The 21,066-nt window shown below is 41.5% G+C and overlaps 1 protein-coding gene across 1 annotated transcript in view; it reads left to right on the plus strand.

Moving 5' to 3' along the window:
• Positions 1-20,373, plus strand: part of LOC140486194 (superoxide dismutase [Cu-Zn]-like) — a 41,096-nt gene extending 20,723 nt beyond the window's left edge. The window contains exon 5 of the mRNA XM_072584981.1: positions 20,043-20,373. Within this exon, the coding sequence (XP_072441082.1) occupies positions 20,043-20,162 (120 nt within the window). The 3' untranslated portion in view covers positions 20,163-20,373. The remainder of the gene's footprint in view (positions 1-20,042) is intronic.
• The last annotated feature ends 693 nt before the right edge of the window (positions 20,374-21,066 follow it).

Consider the following 21,066-nt stretch of genomic DNA (forward strand, 5'->3'; position numbering starts at 1 on the left):
TGATATCCAACCTAGCAAGATATTCTTCCTTGCACAGAATGTAAGAATATTGAGAAGTTTTTTTATTCTTATGCGCGTCTGCAGGAAATTGGGTAGGCCCAAAAAGAGAGAAATAGGATCCTTCTCCATCCCTACACCTAAAATCCTCTCCATTGCACCCGCCACAGCGCTCCAATATGTTTGAAGCCTGTCACAAGACCAAAGACAATGGGTAAGAGTGCCCGTGCAGACCTTGCACTTGGGACATGCTGAAGATACCCCTGGTTTAAATTTTGACAAACGGTCTGGGGCTAAGTGGACCCTGTGGAGAATCTTCAACAGTAAAGCATGGGTCCCTTGTAAATTGATATCTTCCTTGTATTCTCCCATGCCTCTGAAGAAACTTCAACATCCAGCTCTCTTTCCCACATCTTACAGAGTCGATCAGACTCATCTGAGGTGGCACCCTCCAATTGGTGATATAAAGTACTGACAGAGAGTGTACTCTTAGCCCTTAGTACCCCTCTTTCTATGTCAGATTTAAAGGGATCAGTCAAAAGTGTTTTTTTTTAATAAAATCCCTAACTTGGAAAAAACAAGAGAGGTCTCTATTACGTCTCCCTCAAATAAATCACCCGTGCAACATACACCCCTAGCTGCCCAACGTTTAAATCCTGAATCTATCATACCCGGTTGAAAGCCCAGCATACCCACTAAAGGTGTAAACAAAGATGTTTTGCCAATATTACCTTCCCTCTGCCGAATTGCCCTCCATGCTTTAACAGTATTGATGACTATTGGGTTATGGCAATATTCCCTAACTGTCCTCACCTTGTCCAAAAACAGCAAACTGGTAGGGGGCACCTTGCCTGGGAGACTTTGATATCTAGCCATAGTGAAAGAGGGTCCCCACAAACCCAATCATTCACATAGCTCAAAAGCGAGCTTAATTGGTAATTTTTAATGTCTGGAAGGTCTACTCCCCCAATCTGTGAGGCAACTGCAGTTTGGCTAATTTAATGAGGGGCCGTTTATGGTGCCAGTTAAAGGAGCTGAACCAGCTGTTCAGTCTCCTAAGTGTTTGTTTATTGAAAATCAGGGGGAGCATTCGTATAGGGTATAGCAAACGAGGGAGAATATCATCTTAATAAATGCTATCCGACCCAACCACGAGACTGGAAGTGTCTCCCATCTTTGGAGATCTTGTTTAATTTTTTTCAAATAATTGAGTAAAATTGGCTTTGGCTTTGAACGCTGCTCGTTGGATGCTGCCTGAACTGCTGTGCTCTTCCAGCACCACTAATCCAGTATTTGATTTTCAGCATCTGCAGTCATTGTTTTTACCTCTTTGGCTTTGAACAGCCAATCCAGAACTGGAGTAATGAATATGCCCAAATACACAAACCCCCCGTGACTACCTAAATGGGAATCTATAGTCACTCAAGAGCCAGCTCTTTCCTAAGACCATCCATAGGCATAGCCTCTGATTTAGCAAAATTAATCTTCTACCCTGAAAAAGCGCCAAACTTGTGAATGCATTGTATCAGGTAAGGCACTGAAACTGCTGATTTGTCAACAAAATTAGAACATTGTCTGCATACAGCGAGATCTTATGTAATTTTGACCCCACTTCTGGAGCTGATATACTGAGATCCCCACGAATAGCTTCTGCCAACGGTTCAATCACCAACGTAAAAGTAATGGTGAAAGGGGACAGCCCTGCTGGCTGCCCAAGAAATATTAAAATTGCTTGATCGTACCCCGTTGGTAATGACCGCCGCGAGAGGTACACTGTAGAGAACCTTTACCCATCTCATGAAAACTTCACCCAGACCAAACCGGTCTAGAGTATAGAAAAGGTACGGCCACTCAACTCAGTCACATGCCTTCTCTGCATCTAAAGAAATCACCAATCCCTGTATTGACTGCTGTTGGCATGCTTGAATTATGTTAAGCAGCCTCCTAACATTATTGGAGGATCTGCGACCCTTAATGAAGCCCGTCTGATCCTCTTTAATAATAGAGGGTAACACAGTCTCCAGCCTTAACGTGAGACCCTTAGAGAGGATCTTAAAGTCCACATTTAAGAACGAGATGGGCCTGTATAAAGCACAGTCTTCCAAATCCTTTCCTTTTTTTAAGGGTAAGTGAAATATTGGCCTCTCTCAGAGATGGTGGGAAACAATCATGACTGTATGAATCATTAAGCATATTCAGCATTGAGCCTGACAGTATACTTATAAATTTCTTATAGAATTCACTGGGAATTCCATCAGGACCGGGTGCCTTTCCACTCTGAAGCTGCCTCACAGCTTCCTGCACTACTTGCTCTGATAGTGGGGCATTGAGAAAGGACGGTTGTTTGGGAGTCACACCTGCGAGCGTCAGATCTCTTTTAAAAAAAGGATTCCATTTTGGCCTGCCCCTCCTCACAATTCTCAGACTGATATAACTTAGAGTAGAATCTCTGGAATGCCACATTAATCTTTTTAGAATCACATTAGGTTCCCAGACCCTTCTCTAATCGCTGTACTGGTTTGTGGGGCACTTCTCTTTCTGGCAAGGTATGCTAAGTATTTGCCTGCCTTGTTCCCATACTCTTATAACCTTTGCTTTGCAAAAGCCAACTCCTTCTTTGCTGTCTGCGTGAGCACAGAATTTAGTGCAGACCGCAGTGCCGTAATCCTCTGGAGTTGGACCAACGAGGGTCTGTCAAAGTAGGCCTTCTCGGCTGCCTTCAACTGTGTTTCAAGGAGATGTTGCTGCTCACCCTTCTGCCTCTTCCTACTGGTGGAATATGAAATAACTAACCCCCTGGCATAAGCTTTGGCAGTTTCCCAGAGAAAAGATGAGCTATCAACCGAGCCTATGTTGATGTCTAAGAATGCCTGAAATTCCTTAGAGAAATACTCCACAAACTTACTGTCCATGAGAATAAAGGGGTCCATTCGCCAGTACCTTGATTCCACTGTAACATCCTTAATCTTAACCTTGAGGTACACTGGAGCATGATCAGAGATCCAGGGTTACTGCCAGATCCAGGGTTACCGCAGGGGTCAGAAAAAAATCAATCCTTGTGTGACATTATGCGGTTGGAGAAAAATGTGAAATCCCGACCTGTAGGGTTGAGACACCTCCAGACGTCCACCAACCCTAATTCCCCCACACAGACCCAATAACAGTTTAGTTTGTGCAGAGGGTATCGAGGGACCTTTAGGCAACCTGTCTACTGTGGGGTCCATGAGGTAGTTAAAATCTCCCCCTATAATGATGTGCTGAGACTTATCAGTTTAGAAAAAGCATCTTCCAAGAATTTAAGAGGATGAGCTGGGGGACAATAAACATTTAAAACACCATATTCTTCCCCATTTATCAAGGCTTTAAGAATTACAAACCTCCTGTATATGTCTTTAACACATTCCAACAATTTAAATGAGAGATTTTTCCTTACCAGTATAGCCACTCCCCCACTTCTGGTATTAAATGATGAAAAATAAACTCGGTCAAAGCCATTCTGCTGTAATTTGTGTCTCCTGTAACAAAGCATTATTCACCTTCTCCTTTCTAAGACTCAAGAGTACCGTCTTCCTCTTAATTGGTGAGTGACGTCCCTTGATATTCCAGCTACACCATTTAATCAAATCATTAGCCATAATCTTCTGCAATTACATTTAAATTCCAAGAGGAAGAACCCAAACCACAAATTGCTGAGCCTTAGTGTCACATGGTCCACCAAATATAAAAACTACATAAACTAAAATCACTACATTTAACAAGCATATAAAATTATTAAAAATAAAATCAACAAAAACCAGAAAACAAACCAATACATAAAGCAGCAATAGTGCTGAGTAGGGGAACTCACCCCCTGCCTGGAGGGGGCAACTACCCATCCCGAACTGCCCATAAATAGGCATCTAACCATCTCAACTCCCTTCACTTTTCCCAGCTAGAGCTGCATCGCAAGCACAAGCTAAAAAGAATAAACACCCCATTGAATATCAATATGAATAAAAAGAACATTCTTTTATTTTAAAAAAAGGGGAATAAATACCACACCCATCCTTTGGTATGTCCTAAATTTGAAATTTAAAATGTACATCTTAAACACAGCCAGACATAGTTTGAACCAAAATTATTATCAATAGAGGGAAAAGAAAGGGGAAAAACAAAGCTCCAACCGGATTTCCTCCATTTCTTTTACTGAATGATAAACACATACCCAGGCAACAATATATATACATACTACAATTGTTTAAATTAGGTTATTTTGTCCACAAAGTCTCTTGCCTTCTCTGATGTGTCAAAGAGTTTCATGGATCCATCTAACATGATCCGAAGCATTGCCGGATATCTTGGGGAGTACTGAATCTCAAGCTCCTTCAGTCTTCTCTTAACACCATCGTACAATTATCGTTTCTGGATCACCGCCGCTGAAAAGTCCTGAAAAAACATGATCTTTGACCCCTTGTAAGTTGGGGCCTTTGGATCCTTCCCTTGGAGTCTGGAAGCCTCCATGACTCTCTCCTTATCCTGGTAATGATGGAACCGCACCACGAAAGGACGAGGGTGTTGACCCAGACCCTACCTCCGTGCTGTGACCCGGTGAGCCCTCTCTATGGCAGCCTCCAAATCAAGGAATTTTGGAAGCCAATCTTCAACAAATTCTGCAGGCTGCTCACCTTCCTTACCCTCAGGCAGACTGATGATCCAAATGCTTTTTCTCCTGCCCCTGTTTTCAAGATCATCCACTTGGTCATGCAAGTTACGAACCTGCGTCTTCAGGGCTTGGATCTCATCCTTGAATGAACTGGCATCAGCTTCCACCACTGTGATCCTGTGCTCCACCTCATCCGTCCTCTTCTCCAGGTCTCCCAGCTGCTGCTCGTGCTTCTGCAGCATGAGAGAGACTGGAGCCAGTTTCTCTTCAATCTGTTTCCCCAACATCTTGCAAGATTTCGAGAGCTGGCTCACCAGGTCCTGGAGAGTAATCGGCTCCAAGGCTGCTATAGGCTGAGCTGCAGACCCGGACTCGGATGCTCCTCCTGCCTCTTTAGGCATTTCTGGACAGCTGAAAATACAGGTAAGTCAAATTTTTAAATGTTTCTTGGGGCTCCAGAATCTTTCCAATGCCCCAAGAAATCCTGATGACCTGGGTTGGGCGGGTTAAAGGACCGTCCTGCTCCTGCTGCAATGCGAAGCTGTGCAGTGCAACCTTCTCAGATCGCCGCCATCTTAGATCCCCCCCCCAAGACGACTAGATTATTAATCCAGAGACCCAGATTAATTCTGCAGAAGAATGAGTTTAAATCCCCACCTCTGAAGCTAGAAATATTTAAAGTCAATTAATTAGTAAATCTGGAATACAAACTTTGTCTCAGTAATGATGACCATGAAACTATTGGATTGTTGTCAGGAAAACCATTTGGATTACTAATTTCCATCCGAGAAGGAAATCTGGTGTCTTTACATGGTATTCCACGGTGACTCCAGACACGTGGCAACATAGGTGACTCTTAACTGACCTTTTTGAAATGGCCTAAAAAACTAGGCAGTTGCATCAAATCACTCCAGAAAAATTGGATAAGAAGAAACCAGTATCTACAGAATCTTCATGTTGGCGCACGTACATAGTTGCAGATAATTTGGAAACGTATGCATATAATTCCAGATTCACTAATCATTGCATATAATTCTGATGTCATCAAATGCAAAGGAAGTGCACGTGCACAGAACAGAAGTGCAGTATTTAAATGAAGTTCAGCAGGGAGGTATGAGGACATGGGATGGAGTGAGCTGGTGGGGAGTTAGGTCAGTGTGGAAGGAGAAGTGAGGATTGGAGAGAATAAGAATGTAAGGAAAGGAAGTGGGGAATGAAGGGGAGCGATGACTGGTGTCATGGTAATGAGGATGAGGGAAGCGGGGGGGAAATGAGGCCTCTTTGCTACTACAACCTCTTTCCCCTCTTCACTGCTGTACCCTCCTCCCTCCCCTTTCACAGTTGCACTCTCTTTCCCTGACACCCCCATCACCTTCATAGCTGTACCCTATTTCCCTCCCTTCATTGGCACAATCTCTCTCTCTCTCTCTCTCTCTCTCTCTCTCTCTCTCTCTCTCTCTCTCTCTCTCTCTCTCTCTCTCTCTCTCTCTCTCTCTCTCTCTCTCTCTCTCTCTCCTCTTCTTCACAGCCACACCAAGTTTAAAGCCAAATCTATTTAAATGCACGTGTGAATGTCTGCTATCCATAAACACAGCCTCAGAATAAAACTGATACTGACCTATGAATGGGAAACTGACAACTCTGTCCAAGCTGATCTTTGCATTGCCTTCTTTGTTTACATATGGGAACATGCTAAAATTGGTAAAGTTGTTCTATGGACTATTGAAGCAACCATGCATACTAATACATACCGATCATATACTACAACCAATGTTCCAGTTCCCTCCATCAACATCCCTGTGTATGACCTAAGCATTAAGAGTTTGAGGCACAATTGTATTTAATTGCGAGGGACTAGCCTTTGGAATCCTCAGTGTTGAACATTGTACAACATGATGTTTTATGGCAACAAATTAAGGAAACTTCCTGCCTGCTGCCATCTTTTACCCTCCCACAGCTGATGAGCTGATAAACTTCCATTTCCCACTGTACTTTGGAAAACCACTGAGGGTCGCAAGGACACAGAATGCTATCTTATTGTGGACACCAAAGCCCATGATGAAGAGTGGTATGGGTAGTATCACTACTGGGCAAGTCCTGCAGGAGATGGCTTTCCATCTGTTCTGTGGTTATAAATAGCACTTTTGAAACCTATGGCCACTACCAGCTAGAACAACAACAGCAGCAGATACATGGGAACACTGCCACCTGTTCATACCCCTCCAAGCCACTCACCATGTTGACTTGGAAATGTGTTGTCGTTTATTAAGTGTCACTGGGTCAAAATCCTTGCATTCTCTCCCTAACAGCATGTGGGTCTACCTACACCAAGCAAACTACAGGAGTTCAAGTATGTAGATCACCACCACCTCAAAGGCAACTAGAAAAGGGCAATCGATGCTTTACAAACCAGTGATGCCCGCGTCCCAAGGATTAATGTTTTTTTTAAAAAAAGAGAAACACATTTGTTATGTGGCTTGATTTTTTTCAACAGACCTTTTGGACTTGTGTTTGAAGGATAGTGGATAATGATGTTCTTTTTAAACAGTTGAAGAAACAGTGGAGCTTTTTTTTTAACAAGATGTTTCTTGAAAGTCACAACTTTTGTGATAACTGTGTCTTTACAGCAGAGCTCTACCAGGCTTTATGAATAGCAGGTTGCAGCTTCTGCTTTAGAGTTTGTTTGTTTGTTTGAATTTTCTGGCTGGTGACGAACCTGTGGGAAAGAAGGAAAATTTCTTTGTGGGTCCAGTGTGGTATCTGGCGATCTGGTGCAGTCAGAATACCTATTGACAGCCTGAAATAGATCCGGAAGAATCTTTGATACAGTCTTTCCTGATCAAGCTGCATTGACAAAGATCCAGTCTTACTTGTATTTGCTTATGCTTGACAATATCCTTCTTTATCTGCCAGAACATCAGATCAGACAATGATCTGAACATTCCACACTTTATACTTTTTTTAAGCTTTCATGTAGCGAGACTTACTGACCAACTTCTTTCATGTTTTACCGTGTGTTTGTACATTTAGTTATTTGCAGGGTTAAATATTTGTTTTCATGTTGCAAACAGTATGTGTTAAGCAGTTTTGTATTGTTGAATAAGTCTGTTTCCAATAAATCACTAATTTTATGTGCATTAAACAAACTTGGCTGATGTTTCGGTCTAAGAGAAAGCATATGATTAGACAAATCGGGGACCTTGTTTACTGCAGACCCTTACCTGGTTCTGAGGAACCAGTGGAAAACACCTCTCTGTATCTACTCTGTTCAGTCCTCTAAGAAACCTGTACGTTTCAGTAAGGTCTCCTCTCATCATCCTAAACTGCAATGAGTACAAACCTAACTTACTCATCCTCTGAAGAAAATCTCTCCATTCCTGGGATCAACTAAGTGAACTTTTTCTGGACAGCCTACTATAGAAGTATATATCCACTTAAATAAAGTGACCAAAAGTGTTCCTTATAGAGGTTTATAAAATCATGAGGGCCATGGATAGAGTGAACACCCAAGGTCTTTTTCCTGGGATACGGAAGTCCAAAACTAGAGGATCCAGGTTTAAGGTGAGAGGGGCAACATTTAAAAAGGTCAGAGAGCCACCTCTGCGTGAATTGAATGAGGTGCTGGAGGAAGTGGTGGAGGCAGATACAATTGCAACGTTTAAAAGGCACCTGGATACATATATGAATAGAAAGGGTTTAGAGGTTATATGGGCCAAATGCAGGCAAATAGGACTAGGTCAGATTTGGATGTCTGGTTGGTACAGACAAGTTGGACTGAAAGGTGTGTTTCCATGGTGTCTGACTCTGCTGTGGTCTGACCAATGTGTATAGTTTCAGTTTCTTTCGAAATAAAGGCTGGCAGTTTATTTGCTTTTCCTGTTACTCACTGACCTTTTGTAATTCATGCACCAGGACCCCAAATCCTTCTATGCTTTCTCCATTTAAATAATAGCTTTTCTACTTGTTTCTGTAAATGTGCAGAGCCTCACATTTTCCCAAATTATATTCCATCTGCCAACTTTCTGCTCACACACTTAAATTGTCGGTCGACTTCTTGCACCATCCTCAACACCTGTCTTCCCACCTATTTGGTGTCATCTGCAAACATAAAGGTAGCACTTTCATTTCACTCATCCAAATCATTTATTTCTGTGGCATTTCACTAGATAGAGGTTGCCATTCGAGAATACTCCTTTCATCCCAACTCTGTCTGCTATTCATGCTAATATACTCTGGGACACCGTAGTCTATTTGTCGACCACCAATACCAATCTACCCCTGCTTCCCAATGCGTGTTCCCATGTAACCACAGAAGGTGCACCACCTGCCTCTTCCTCTCCTCTGCTCACCAATCAAGCACCCAAACAGTCTTTCCTGGTGAAGCAGCATTTCACCTGTACCTCTTCCAATCTTGTGTATTTTTATTCGCTGTGCCCAATGTGGTGTACTCTCCATCAGAGAAACCAAATGCAGATTGGGTCACCGCTTTGCCTTTTCTGTGTGCAAGCGTGACCCCAACTTTCCTGTAGCTGGTCATTTTAACACAGCATCCTGCTCATATGCCTACTTCTCTGTCCTTGGCATGCTGCAATGCCTCAGTGAATCATGGCGTAAACTGGAGGAACAACATGTCATTTTCAGAGTAGGTACTTTATAATCTTTTGGGCTTAATACAGGGGAACCTCAATTATCCGAATGACATAAGTGTCCAACACCCCCTGCCCCCAAACCTCATTCAACACTGCCCTGCCCACCCAGCTTCCACCACCCCCCAATCCCATCCAAACCGCACCCCCCCAACCCTGTCCAACACTGCCCCCTGCCCCCTCTCCAGGGCAGCCAGACGGTACACCAACAAGACTGCTGCTGCAGCTGCCTTTATGGGGTAAGTCTCCAAATAGTACACACACACAACTTTTTACTGCAACGTTTTGACAGGTTCCACCTTTCCCCTGTACAGAACAATGTTAGAGAGATTATCTGGGGAAGCAGTGGGGTGGGGGGAGGTTATAGTACGCCTCTGTGTAGAACTCTCAGGACAGTGTGGGGAGAAAGAGAGAAGAGGGTGGGAGGTCAGTCATTTGGAGACAGTGCCTGTTTAATCACTGTAAACAAAAGACGCGATGACTGTTGGAAACGCGTCTTTGATGTAATGTTTCTATTGGGACCTCGAGATCTCCTTCTGATAATTGTATTTGGATAATCGAGGTTCCTCTGTATTGAGTTCAACACTTCAAATTGTAAACCCACTCCCATTCTTTCCTTTTCTTGTTACATTTTCTGTCAGCTCGGCCTCTCTTCCCTTCCCCTATCCCACTGTCTGTTATTTCCAGTTTGTCAGTTAGATACACCATTGTTCTACCATTCTCACATCCTGATCACTTAACCTGAGCTATCAACCTTCTTTCTCCCCCAGTACTCCACCCTCCACTCCCCCCAAACCCACAATATTGCATAAATGCTGCCTCTCCACATTTCACATCAGTTCTGATGAAACTCTTCACGGAAACCGAAAGAACTGTGGAAGCTGTAAATCAGAGCCAAAAAAGAAATTGCTGAAAAAAACTCAGTATATCTGGCAGCATCTGTGAAGGGAAATTAGAGTTAACCTTTTAGATTGAGTGACCCTTTCTCAGCATGTTCTATTGTATGTTTCTTAATGTTTTTGCTATTGCATTCTACATATTAATAATTACCTGATGCCTGTGGAATAAAGAATCCTTGCTTCATTATCTTTGGACCTCTTGTGTGATCAAATTTCATGTTATACTATCAATTCTGTAGAGGTTCATAGTCTCCAACGTCTTCAGCAATATCTAATGGTTACAAAACATACTCGAGCCAAGATCCTGATCCCTATTTTCACAGCTATTTACAAATGAGAGAACAATTAGAGAGCAAATTCCTGCTCCACATCTGGCAGCAGTTCTACTTGCATATGTGTCATAGCTTTGAGGTCACATCCCTTAAGTTTGTCTGTAGCTTGCATGATGTTCTGTACTGTATCTTCAACAAATTGGCACCTCATTTTTATGGTCCTAATACTGGCATTCTCTCTACCCTCTTCATTGAACAAGAGTTGTCACACTTACCTGACTGTACCACAAGGGATATGCCAGGCCAGATGGGCAGTAGAGATGAACCCCTCCACAGATTGCTGCCTGGGCCTCTTTATAACCAGCCTGGCCAGGCCTGGAAGCAGACCCATGAGGAGGTCCTAATATTTCCTCACATCCCTCTGCACCAGATGCCCAAGGATCTGGAACATAGGGCTGTAGCGCATCCAAACCATAACAAACCAAAACATGATTGCATATGGCCACAACCAACATAAACATGATCAATGGATTCCATAGCACCATCCGTGAACCACCACAATCTATAGTTCTATGGGACTGCTGCATGCAACAGCTTCCACCCCAGATTCCGGATGGAAAGTGGGAGGACTCTTGCACAGAGAGCCCTTCACTGGGGATCCCCAACACCCAGCATCAAAAAAGCATGCCAAGACATGCCTGGGTAGCAGAAGTAAGAGTCAGGGTGGATAGTGTGCAGCATTGGCCTGTACAAAAATGCCTCTTTGCAATGTGGAAAGACACACTACACATACCTAAGAGACAGGCGCTCCATCTCTTTGCTCAACAGTATAAATGTGGCCACCTTTGTCCAGCCACGTGATGATTCTGGAGTTCAAAGTCCAACACATTCCAGTATCTTATTCCAGTGCCTAATAGTCTGATTTCAGAGAAGTACCCTTGCACTGATCGAAAAGTCAGTTCTGACTTGTGATCATTTAATGTTCTTCTCAATGCTTCTCTTTCAATCCCCTTGGATGCCATCTTGCATGCCTTGTGTGAGGTCTGGTTATCTTCTAATTGATCTAGCCATCATCATCATCAGATGTGGTGCACCCAAGGAAGTGATCCAGGGCAGAAATGGTTCTCAAAGAAGAGATAGTCTGGGGAATAGCCTGTGGATACGTGTGGGATGCTGTTAAATGCATAAACCAGCTCCAGACAATACACAAGCCATTTTCATTTATTTGTAGAAGGCAAGGTGTGCAGATGATCATGCAGAACATGACTGAATTATTCACACCATTCTTTACTCTTTGGAGGCTTTGGGGTGGTGCAGCTCTTGGCGCTGCTACAGACTTTGCAAAGCTCCTGTAGTATCATGCTTTTGAAGTTGGGCCACTGTTTATTCTGAATCCAATATGACAAACTAATCACACACAAATAGTTGGATTATTATTGAGGCATTTTGATCATAGGTGCAAGTACTGTGCATGACCTTGGTGAAGACATCGTTGAGTACAAGAAATTGCTCAGTCCTGTTATTGTTAAGAACTGTAAAATTAATTGCAAGGATCTCTAGATGTGACTAGGGATCCTATATGAGAGCAAAGCTGATTCCTTGCTTTAACCAAAGTTAATTTCTTATCATTTCAACAGCAGCCCTCAATGATAACCATCATCCTTGGACAGTAATAGTGCTTTCTGGTAGGGCAGGCAACCTTCCTGTCACGTGGTCTCTTGCTTGATCGTGAATTGCTACCAACATGTGATACTTGAGGCTGTCGGGAAGGCTGAGTGGCTTCACCTCTCTCTCCTTGTCATAAATCATTTGAGAAAGGTCTCAATCTTCCTGTTCCAGTACCTCAGCAGTTTCTGTGTCAGTTAGAATTCCCTCGTCAGTTGGAGCTGGGTTATTGGATGTTCAACCTTCCAGTAATGTTGTGGTCTCTCCTGATGTCTTTGGTGTCTGAAGTCCTTTCCTGAGATAGATAGCAGAGGTGAGGCAAACTATTTTGCATCTGAATCACCACTTCATTCTGTGACACTCAATAATCTTGGTCTGATTGTCATAGGAAATCTGGGTCAGAATCATGCCATTGACCTGAAACCTGGCCATGGGAAAGAGGTCAGCCAGAGCCCCCTCCAAGTTGGCAGGGGTGGGTTCCCAGTGGGGTCAGTCTTCTGTCTGAGAGCATCGGTATTTAGATAACTTTAGTATGACCTGTACCAGGTCTCTGGAATGGAAATTATACGCGTTCAGCAGCTTCTGCCAAGCTTGGCAGAAGTTTGAAAGTAGGTGAGTGGGTTGTTTTCTGTAAACACTAAAAACTATGTACCAATCAAAATGTCTCTGAATTTCTAGGAAAATAGCCCACCTCAAATTTAGCAGTTTGAGTTTCATACCAGAGTAGTTCTCCATATTCCTCTCATTGAACTTGAGATCTTGACTGGTACAGGTGTTCTAACTATTCTATTCTGAATCATGATAGCACTGCATCTAGGTCAAGAAGACTGACATCAGTTTTCAATATGAAAAAGTGTTGGAAATCTGGATAACAAAGACAGATGAAGAGACAGGCTTCTGGTTGAGAGTGCAAAAGGAGTGTTCGTTTCCGGGGTCTGGCTCTATGAGATACTCTGTGACATGTGACTCCTTGTACATCCTTTCCAGCCACTCCATCATCTTTCTCCGATTTCATCAGCAAATCATAAGTAGGGTGGCAAACCTTGCACAAACTTCTTTAGTGCTGTTCACTCACATTGAGGTCCATTGATACCTTTGATCTAATTGCCACATTTCTGTGCAATTCATTTTGCAAAATGGAAGAATGGTTTTCAGTTTTGCCTACAATTTGTGCTATTGTTGCATCTGAGGGCACATAAACTGAATGTGGTAAAGACTTGTTTTGGTACTACAGTATGCTAATGCATTCTTTCATATGCATCAGGTAGAGTATGCTCAGTTTTTGCGTATTAGTTTGCACTGGATCTAGCTTCTCAATGCCAAACAATTTGTTCTGGCCTTTGCTTTCTGTATTGACACTTTCTGTATTCTCTGGTACCACATGCATTATGTATTTTGTTTAAAGGTGTGCAATTTCTGTGTGGTTTAATGGTGCTGCACCATCCACTCGACTTGCCTATATTGTATAATGTGAAGTGTTAGATCCCAGAACAAAAGTACTGTATGTCGTATTCATAGAGTGCTGCAGTAAAACAAGTATTATTCCTGCTGCTGCATATGAAGGGTTGAGCTTGTATATTTCCTGTCAAATCTTCAAAATTAATACTGCCACCAGGTTACATTAGAGACAAAATAAACTGCAGATGCTGGAATTCAAAGTAGACAGACAGAAGGTTGAAGTATACAGCAAGCCAGGCAGCATGAGGAGATGAAGAAGTCAATGTTTTGGTTATAACCCTTCTTCAGCACCAGGTTACATTATGCATTCTAATTGTATCAATCATACAACGAGAATTTCTAAAACAATAATGTGATTTCTTAATTTGAAGTCAAGGCTGTATACATAGTGTTAACTGGAAAGGTGAGTAGATACATCCATCAGGACAGCTGCTGTATTCTGAATTTAGAGCCATGAGACTGCTACATTACATCCTCCTATTTTCTGGGGTTTGTGATGTGTTGCTGCTGCCTAATGCTGATGGGCAGAGGGGGTGGGGTGGCCCTGTTGGTAAGGGATGATATTCAGTCCCTTGCGCAGGGGGACCTAGAATCAGGGGATGTAGAGTCAGTATGGATAGAGCTGAGAAATTCTAAGGGTAGAAAGACCCGCTTCGGAGTTATCTACAGGCACCCAAACAGTAGGATGGATGTAGGTTGTAAGTTGAATAAGGAGCTGAAATTGGCCTGTCGCAAAGATGTTACTACAGTTGTTATGGGGGATTTCAACATACAGGTAGACTGGGAGAATCAGGATGGTATTGGACCTCAAGAAAGAGACTTTGTGGAGTGCCTCAGAGATGGATTCTTAGAACAGCTGGTGCTGGAACCTACCTGGGAGAAGGCAATTCTGGATCTGGTGTTGTGCAATGAACCAGAATTGATCAGGGACCTTGAAGTGAATGAGCCATTAGGAGGTAGTGACCATAATACAATAAGCTTCAATCTGCAATTTGAAAGGGAGAGGGTACAATCGGTAGTGACAATATTTCAGTTGAATAAAGGGAACTATGGAGCAATGAGGGAAGAGCTGGCCAAAGTTCAATGGTACAATGCCTTGGCAGGGATGACAGTGGAGGAACAATGGCAGATATTTCTGGGTATAATGCAGAAGATGCCGGATCAGTTCATTCCAAAAAGGAAGAAAGATCCTATGAGGAGGCATGGGTGGCCGTGGCTGACGAGGGAAGTTAAGAAACATATAAAGTCAAAAGAGAAAAAGTATAACATAGCAAAGATGAGTGGGAAAACGGAGGACTGAGAAGCTTTTAAAAAACAACAGAGGATTACTAAGAAGGAAATACGCAGAGAAAAAATGAGGTACGAAGGTAAACTGGCCGAAAACATAAAGGAGGATAGTAAAAGTTTTTTTAGGTATGTGAAAGGGAAAAAAATGGTTAACACTAAAATTGGGCCCTTGAAGACAGAAACAGGGGAATATATTACGGGAACAAAGAAATGGCAGAAGAGTTGAATTGGTACTTCAGATCCGTGTTCACTGGGGAAGACACAAGCAATCTCCCAGAGGTAACAGTGGCTGAAGGACCTGAACTTTAGGGAATTTATATTTGCCAGGAATTGGTGTTGGAGAGACTGTTAGGTCTGAAGGCTGATAAGTCCCTGGGGCCTGATGGTCTACATCCCAGGGTACTGAAGGAGATGGCTGTAGAAATCTTGGATGCGTTAGTGATTATTTTCCAGAGTTCGATAGATTCAGGATCAATTCCTGCGGATTGGAGGGTGGCTAATGTTGTACCACTTTTTAAGAAAGGAGCGAGAGAGAAAGCAGGAAATTATAGACCAGTTAGTCTGACCTCAGTGGTGGGAAAGATGCTGGAGTCAGTTATAAAGGATGAAATTACGACACATCTTGATAGCAGTAACAGGATAGGTTGGTCAGCATGGATTTAAGAAGGGGAAATCATGCTTGACTAATATTCTGGAACTTTTTGAGGATGTAACTCTGAAGATGAACAAGGGAGATCCAGTGGATGTAGTGTACCTGGACTTTCAGAAAGCCTTTGATAAAGTCCCACATAAGAGGTTAGTGAGCAAAATTAGGGCGCATTTTATTTTGGGCAAAGTACTAACTTGGATTGAAAATTGGTTGGCTGACAGGAAACAAAGAGTAGTGATAAACTGCTCCTTTCGGAATGGCAGGCAGTGACCAGTGGGGTACCGCAGGGATCAGTGTTGGGATCACAGCTTTTTACAATATATATTAATGATATAGAAGATGGTATTAATAGTAACATTAGCAAATTTGCTGATGATACAAAGCTGGATGGCAGGGTGAAATGTGAAGAGAATGTTCGGAGATTACAGGGTGACTTGGACAGGTTAGGTGAGTGGACAGATGCATGGCAGATGCAGTTTAATGTGGATAAATGTATGGTTATCCACTTTAGTGACAAGAACAGGAAGGTAGATTACTATTTAAATGGAGTCAAGTTAGATAAAGGGGCAGTACAAAGAGATCTGGGTATTCTTGTACACCAGTCAATGAAGGTAAGCATGCAGGTACAGCAGGTAGTGAAGAAAGCTAATAGCATGCTGGCCTTCATAACAAGAGGGATTGAGTATAGAAGCAAAGAGGTTCTTCTGCAGCTGTACAGTGCCCTGGTGAGACCGCACCTGGAACACTGTGTGCAGTTCTGGTCTCCAAATTTGAGGAAAGACATTCTGGCTATTGAAGGAGTGCAGCGTAGGTTCACAAGGTCAATTCCTGGAATGGCGGGACTATCTTATGTTGAAAGATTGGAGTGACTGAGCTTGTATACCCTTGAGTTTAGAAGATTGAGAGGGGATCTGATTGAGACATATTAGATTATTAAAGGATTGGACATTCTGCAGGCGGGAAACGTGTTTCCGCTGATGGGTGAGTGCTGAACCAGAGGACATAGCTTAAAAATAAGGGGTAGGCCATTTAGGACAGAGATGAGGAGAAACTTCTTCACCCAGAGTGGTGGGTGTGTGGAATGCTCTGCTCCAGAAGGCAGTGGAGGCCCAGTCTCTGGATTCATTTAAGAAAGAGTTGGATAGAGCTCTCAAGGATAGTGGAATCAAGGGTTATGGAGATAAGGCAGGAACAGGATACTGATTGAGGATGATCAGCCATGATCATAATGAATGGTGGTGCAGGCTCGAAGGGCAGAATGGCCTACTCCTGCACCTCTTGTCTATTGTCTATTGCTCCTTTAACAAGGTTATTCTGTCCTTGTTTTTCTGTTGAGAGGGGTCATAAAGGCAGAGATTCCAATATATCTGGAAATGCCCACTTGAAAAGGCTTTTAAGTATTTAAAAATAAACTTGTACAATGAAAGGGGAGTGACCAGTTCTCCCAGTTCAGGGTTTTTTCTCGTTTTGGGTTAGTTTTAGCTGGGGATGCAAAGAAACAGCTCCATACTGATTGTCTCACTCTTTCTCTCTGTAATCTCTCTCCTGTAATAATCTGTGTTTGAATTTACCCTTTTTGCCAAGGGAATATTATGGGATGTTGCAGGAAATCGGAAAAGCTCTTTGTTGTGTTTTCGTGTTGGTTGGGTTTTCAAATAGTTATGTTATTCTAAATTTGGTTTTCTTTTGTTTGTGTGTAAATAAATTCTGTTTGTTTAAAACCCAATGGTTTGACCTGCTGCCTTGGTCCTGGAATATTAACCTTACATCTGCTTAAAATAACTAGAAAAGTTAGATTCTGGATTATCTTTCTAAAATGTTTTGAGGGGTCTGGCCTGGTCATAACAGTGGTCAGAGTTACTTAATACAGGCAGTTGACAATTTATTGCAATTTTCTGATAGTTTATTGAATTTATTCTGAAGCAGCATTTAGATGCAATACATTATTTGGATAAAGAAAGAATACAACCTTGACAACTGGGAATGGTTCACTGATACTAGGGGGGAATAAAAACAGCCTGTCAGTGTGGAACCTTTGATGTGCCATCTCTTCATTATCTGAAGTTAGCATCCTGCTATTTAATCAATGTTGAAGGGCCTCCAATTGTTCTTCCAGCTTTGGCAGCCGATATTCATCCTTAATGATGAATATTAAGCCCTCTGCCGATGAATTAGGCAGTTCAGGTCAAATCACCTGTTCCCCCATTAGTTTTCTGTGATTATTCTATGAACAATTCTGTAATTTTGTGATTCCAACCTTTGTCGTGTATTTGTGTGATGTATTGATAACATTATCAGCCATTCTGAGCAGCAAACAGCTTAGCCTAATCTTGTTGCCTGCAGAGTGAGCACCTCCTTAATAAAGCTCCTGACGTTCAATACTTTGGCATCCTGGTCCTTCTTGGCACGAAACAGAAAATGAAAACTGGTGACAAGGATAAAACCTGCTTTGAGATCCTCTGGGTCTACCCACTGATTCATCCAAAACAATCATGGTTCTCACTGCAGATCTTACATATGCTTTGATAAAAGTAAATAAATCACAAAGTAGAGAATATCGCAGTTATCTTGGTTCGAGATCGGTCAAAAGAATCAATGGAATGCAGTCTGTACAAAGCAAGGTCATTAAAGTAAGGCACCTTGACACAATTCTGTCCAGCAACACAGAGGTTAAAAATTCTGTGTTCTGTGCAAATATATTTGAAAATTACACATTATTTATATGTTAATTTTAGAGACAGTACAGCCTTAATTATAGGAAAAGACCAATCATATATTATAAGGTGACATGACTTACAGCAAGTTAATCCAATTATATTCCCCGGGAAAGGGGTCTTAATTACAAGAAAAGTCCAATCAACTGTGATATGGTGACATGATCGACAACAGGCTAATCCAATGATATTCTCTGGGAAAGGGGTCTGAATTATGTAAATCGTCATGTCATTGTAGCAGTTTAAGGTTAGTTTGAATGGTCAATTAATGTGTCAGCATTCATTTAATGAAAACTCCATTGTTCTTTCTTATCTTTGGATTTTAGCTTAATTCGGCAAAGCGGTAGTATAAGTTTGCAGAGTTCAATCGTTATTTTCAGCCATTTTGTTGTGTTATTTTAAATTGAAAAGCCATTTTGTGGTTAGTAAAAATCTACGTATACTTGTTGCTTCTGACAACAACCTAAATTAAAATTTTAGATCCTCATATTTAAGTACTCAGTTTTCTGGTATTCCTTTCCAGTCAGTGTTGCTGCTGGCTTTTCCTATTGAAAGGTGGAGAACAAATGACTTTCCAGCCCTGGTCTATTTCAATTCAACAGTCAAAAATCCACTCTGCAAGTGTCACAAAGAGAAAGATCCATTTGAAATTGCAGCCTGTTTACATGTTGTATATGCAGGAAATGTTTCTCCCCTTAACATGCTAGGACCTCATGATTGTGCAAATACATATGAGAGGAGGCTTTTTCACACCTCCCTTGGGGCCTAAGGATTTGTTTACTGACTGGTTTTATTACATCAGGAAAATGAATTTCATCTCAAGGTTTTTTTAGTGCAGCCTTGTTGCTTTCATGAAACCTTTGTGGTCACGTGATGGCTGTGGCCATTATAAGTTGGCATTTTTGGTCCTCTTTTAAAACCATTTCTGTCCATGAAAGCCCCAGGTATTGAAACGGACTGTGGTATTCAAAGATATTCATATCAGTGTGACATGTTGAACATGGATTTTTGACCTTGTATGTTCTGAAACAATGAACAAGAAATTGCCAAAGCAAGTAAATAAGCACAGATTTTAAGAGACAATAATCAAAATTATTGACAATCAACTATTATTTATACATGACATAAGCATAATCTCCATGCACTTAAATCAGATTAATCAGATTGCTAACTTCTAAATACTTTTTCAATATTATAATTAATAAACTCTTTATTGTAGTGTGACTGGCAACACAATGCAGATATAATGGTGAGAATGAAAATTTTCATTTTCAGTTTTATTCAGCGGTGCAGTTTCATTGTGTATTTATTTGATGGTTTGTCTTGATGCAGGCCTATTTTTGTAATAATTATATTAATATTCTCTTTCTATGTACCCTATTTAACTTGGAAAAAAGAGACCAATATCTTCTAAAGAATTAAGTTCTTATGACAGTACGTAATAAAAGTGAGATCTTCCTTTTTAAAAAAACCTAATTTGTGCTGGCTTTGCTTCTTTGCCTGCTGAAAACCAGCCCTTTCATTTAATCATGTCGTGCTACTGCTGATAATAGAATTGTGATACATATGCGTCTCTGTACCTTATTTCGTCAAAAAGTGAAGGATAATTTGAGATTTTCCCTCAAACGTGGGAGTAAATTTTTTAATCAATCCACCCTTGAAGGAGAAAATGCTCTGGGAAATTGTCAGAAATTGCCATTACGTTGATTGCAAAGAATGATGAATCTTATTTCTTGGGTGAATCTGTGTGCATGTCAATTATTGTTTTAAATGTATTATTGTTTTAAATGTAGACATTTTTTACTTTCTAAAGATTCAAGCAGAGGAAGATGATCTGGGAAAGGGTGAAAATGAAGAGAGCCTCAGCACAGGGAACGCTATTACAGGTTTAGCCTGGGGAGTCATTGGAATAGCTGATGTCACTGCCAATTAAAAAAGCACACATGTCTCAGTTCCATGTCAGCAGTCAAATGTTCGTAAAAAAAATGTTTTCACATTGAATTTAATATATACCAATGTACTACAATGCAGAAAATATGCATTTGTTTTGTTATAATTTTTTGAAGAGATGTGTTTATCCTGTATTAAATGTCTCAATATAAAATTTGTTCTTTTTTTTAATCAAATGTCATTAAAGTTTGTTGCCAAAATGTGAGTTTGTTTGTACATTTTATGTTGGTGCACCAGTTAAATATTACTGCCAAACTTTATTAGTCAATCTCTTGTATATAGAGTAGATTTAGAATCTTTCTATGCAATTGCTCAATGAGATCACATTCCTGTAAAGATGTTTACATCTTCCAATTTTATGAGACACAGCAGAGAGATAAGAACAGTTCCTAAAGAACGTTGGTGTTAGACTGGGTATGCATCAAGTCATTAGGGAACCAACAAGAGGGAAAACTCTACTTCACTCTATCCTCACCAATCTACATTTTGAAGTGAAATCTGTTGATAATGATATCAGTAGCAGTTACTGTTGCACCATTCTTGTGGAGACAATATTCTGACTTCACATTGTGGATAACTTCCATTGTGTGGCATTAAAATTGTGCAAACTGGACAAACTTTAAGCAGATCTAGCAGCTTAAAACTGGACATCCATAAGGTGCTTTGGGCCCATCAGCAACAGAATTATATTCAACCAAAGTCTGTAAACTCATGCCCCAGCATATCCCCTACTCTACCATTACCATCTAGCTTGGAATTCTACCCCAGTTCAATGAAGAATGCAGGAGGGCATGCCAGAAGCTTAAAAATAAGGTGGCAGCCTGGTGAAGCTACAGCACAGGACTATGTGCACACTAAACAGCCAAAAGAAAAAGACAGGGCTAAGT

The sequence above is a fragment of the Chiloscyllium punctatum genome, chromosome 15 (genome assembly GCF_047496795.1).
Source record: "Chiloscyllium punctatum isolate Juve2018m chromosome 15, sChiPun1.3, whole genome shotgun sequence".
Lineage (NCBI taxonomy): Eukaryota > Metazoa > Chordata > Chondrichthyes > Orectolobiformes > Hemiscylliidae > Chiloscyllium > Chiloscyllium punctatum.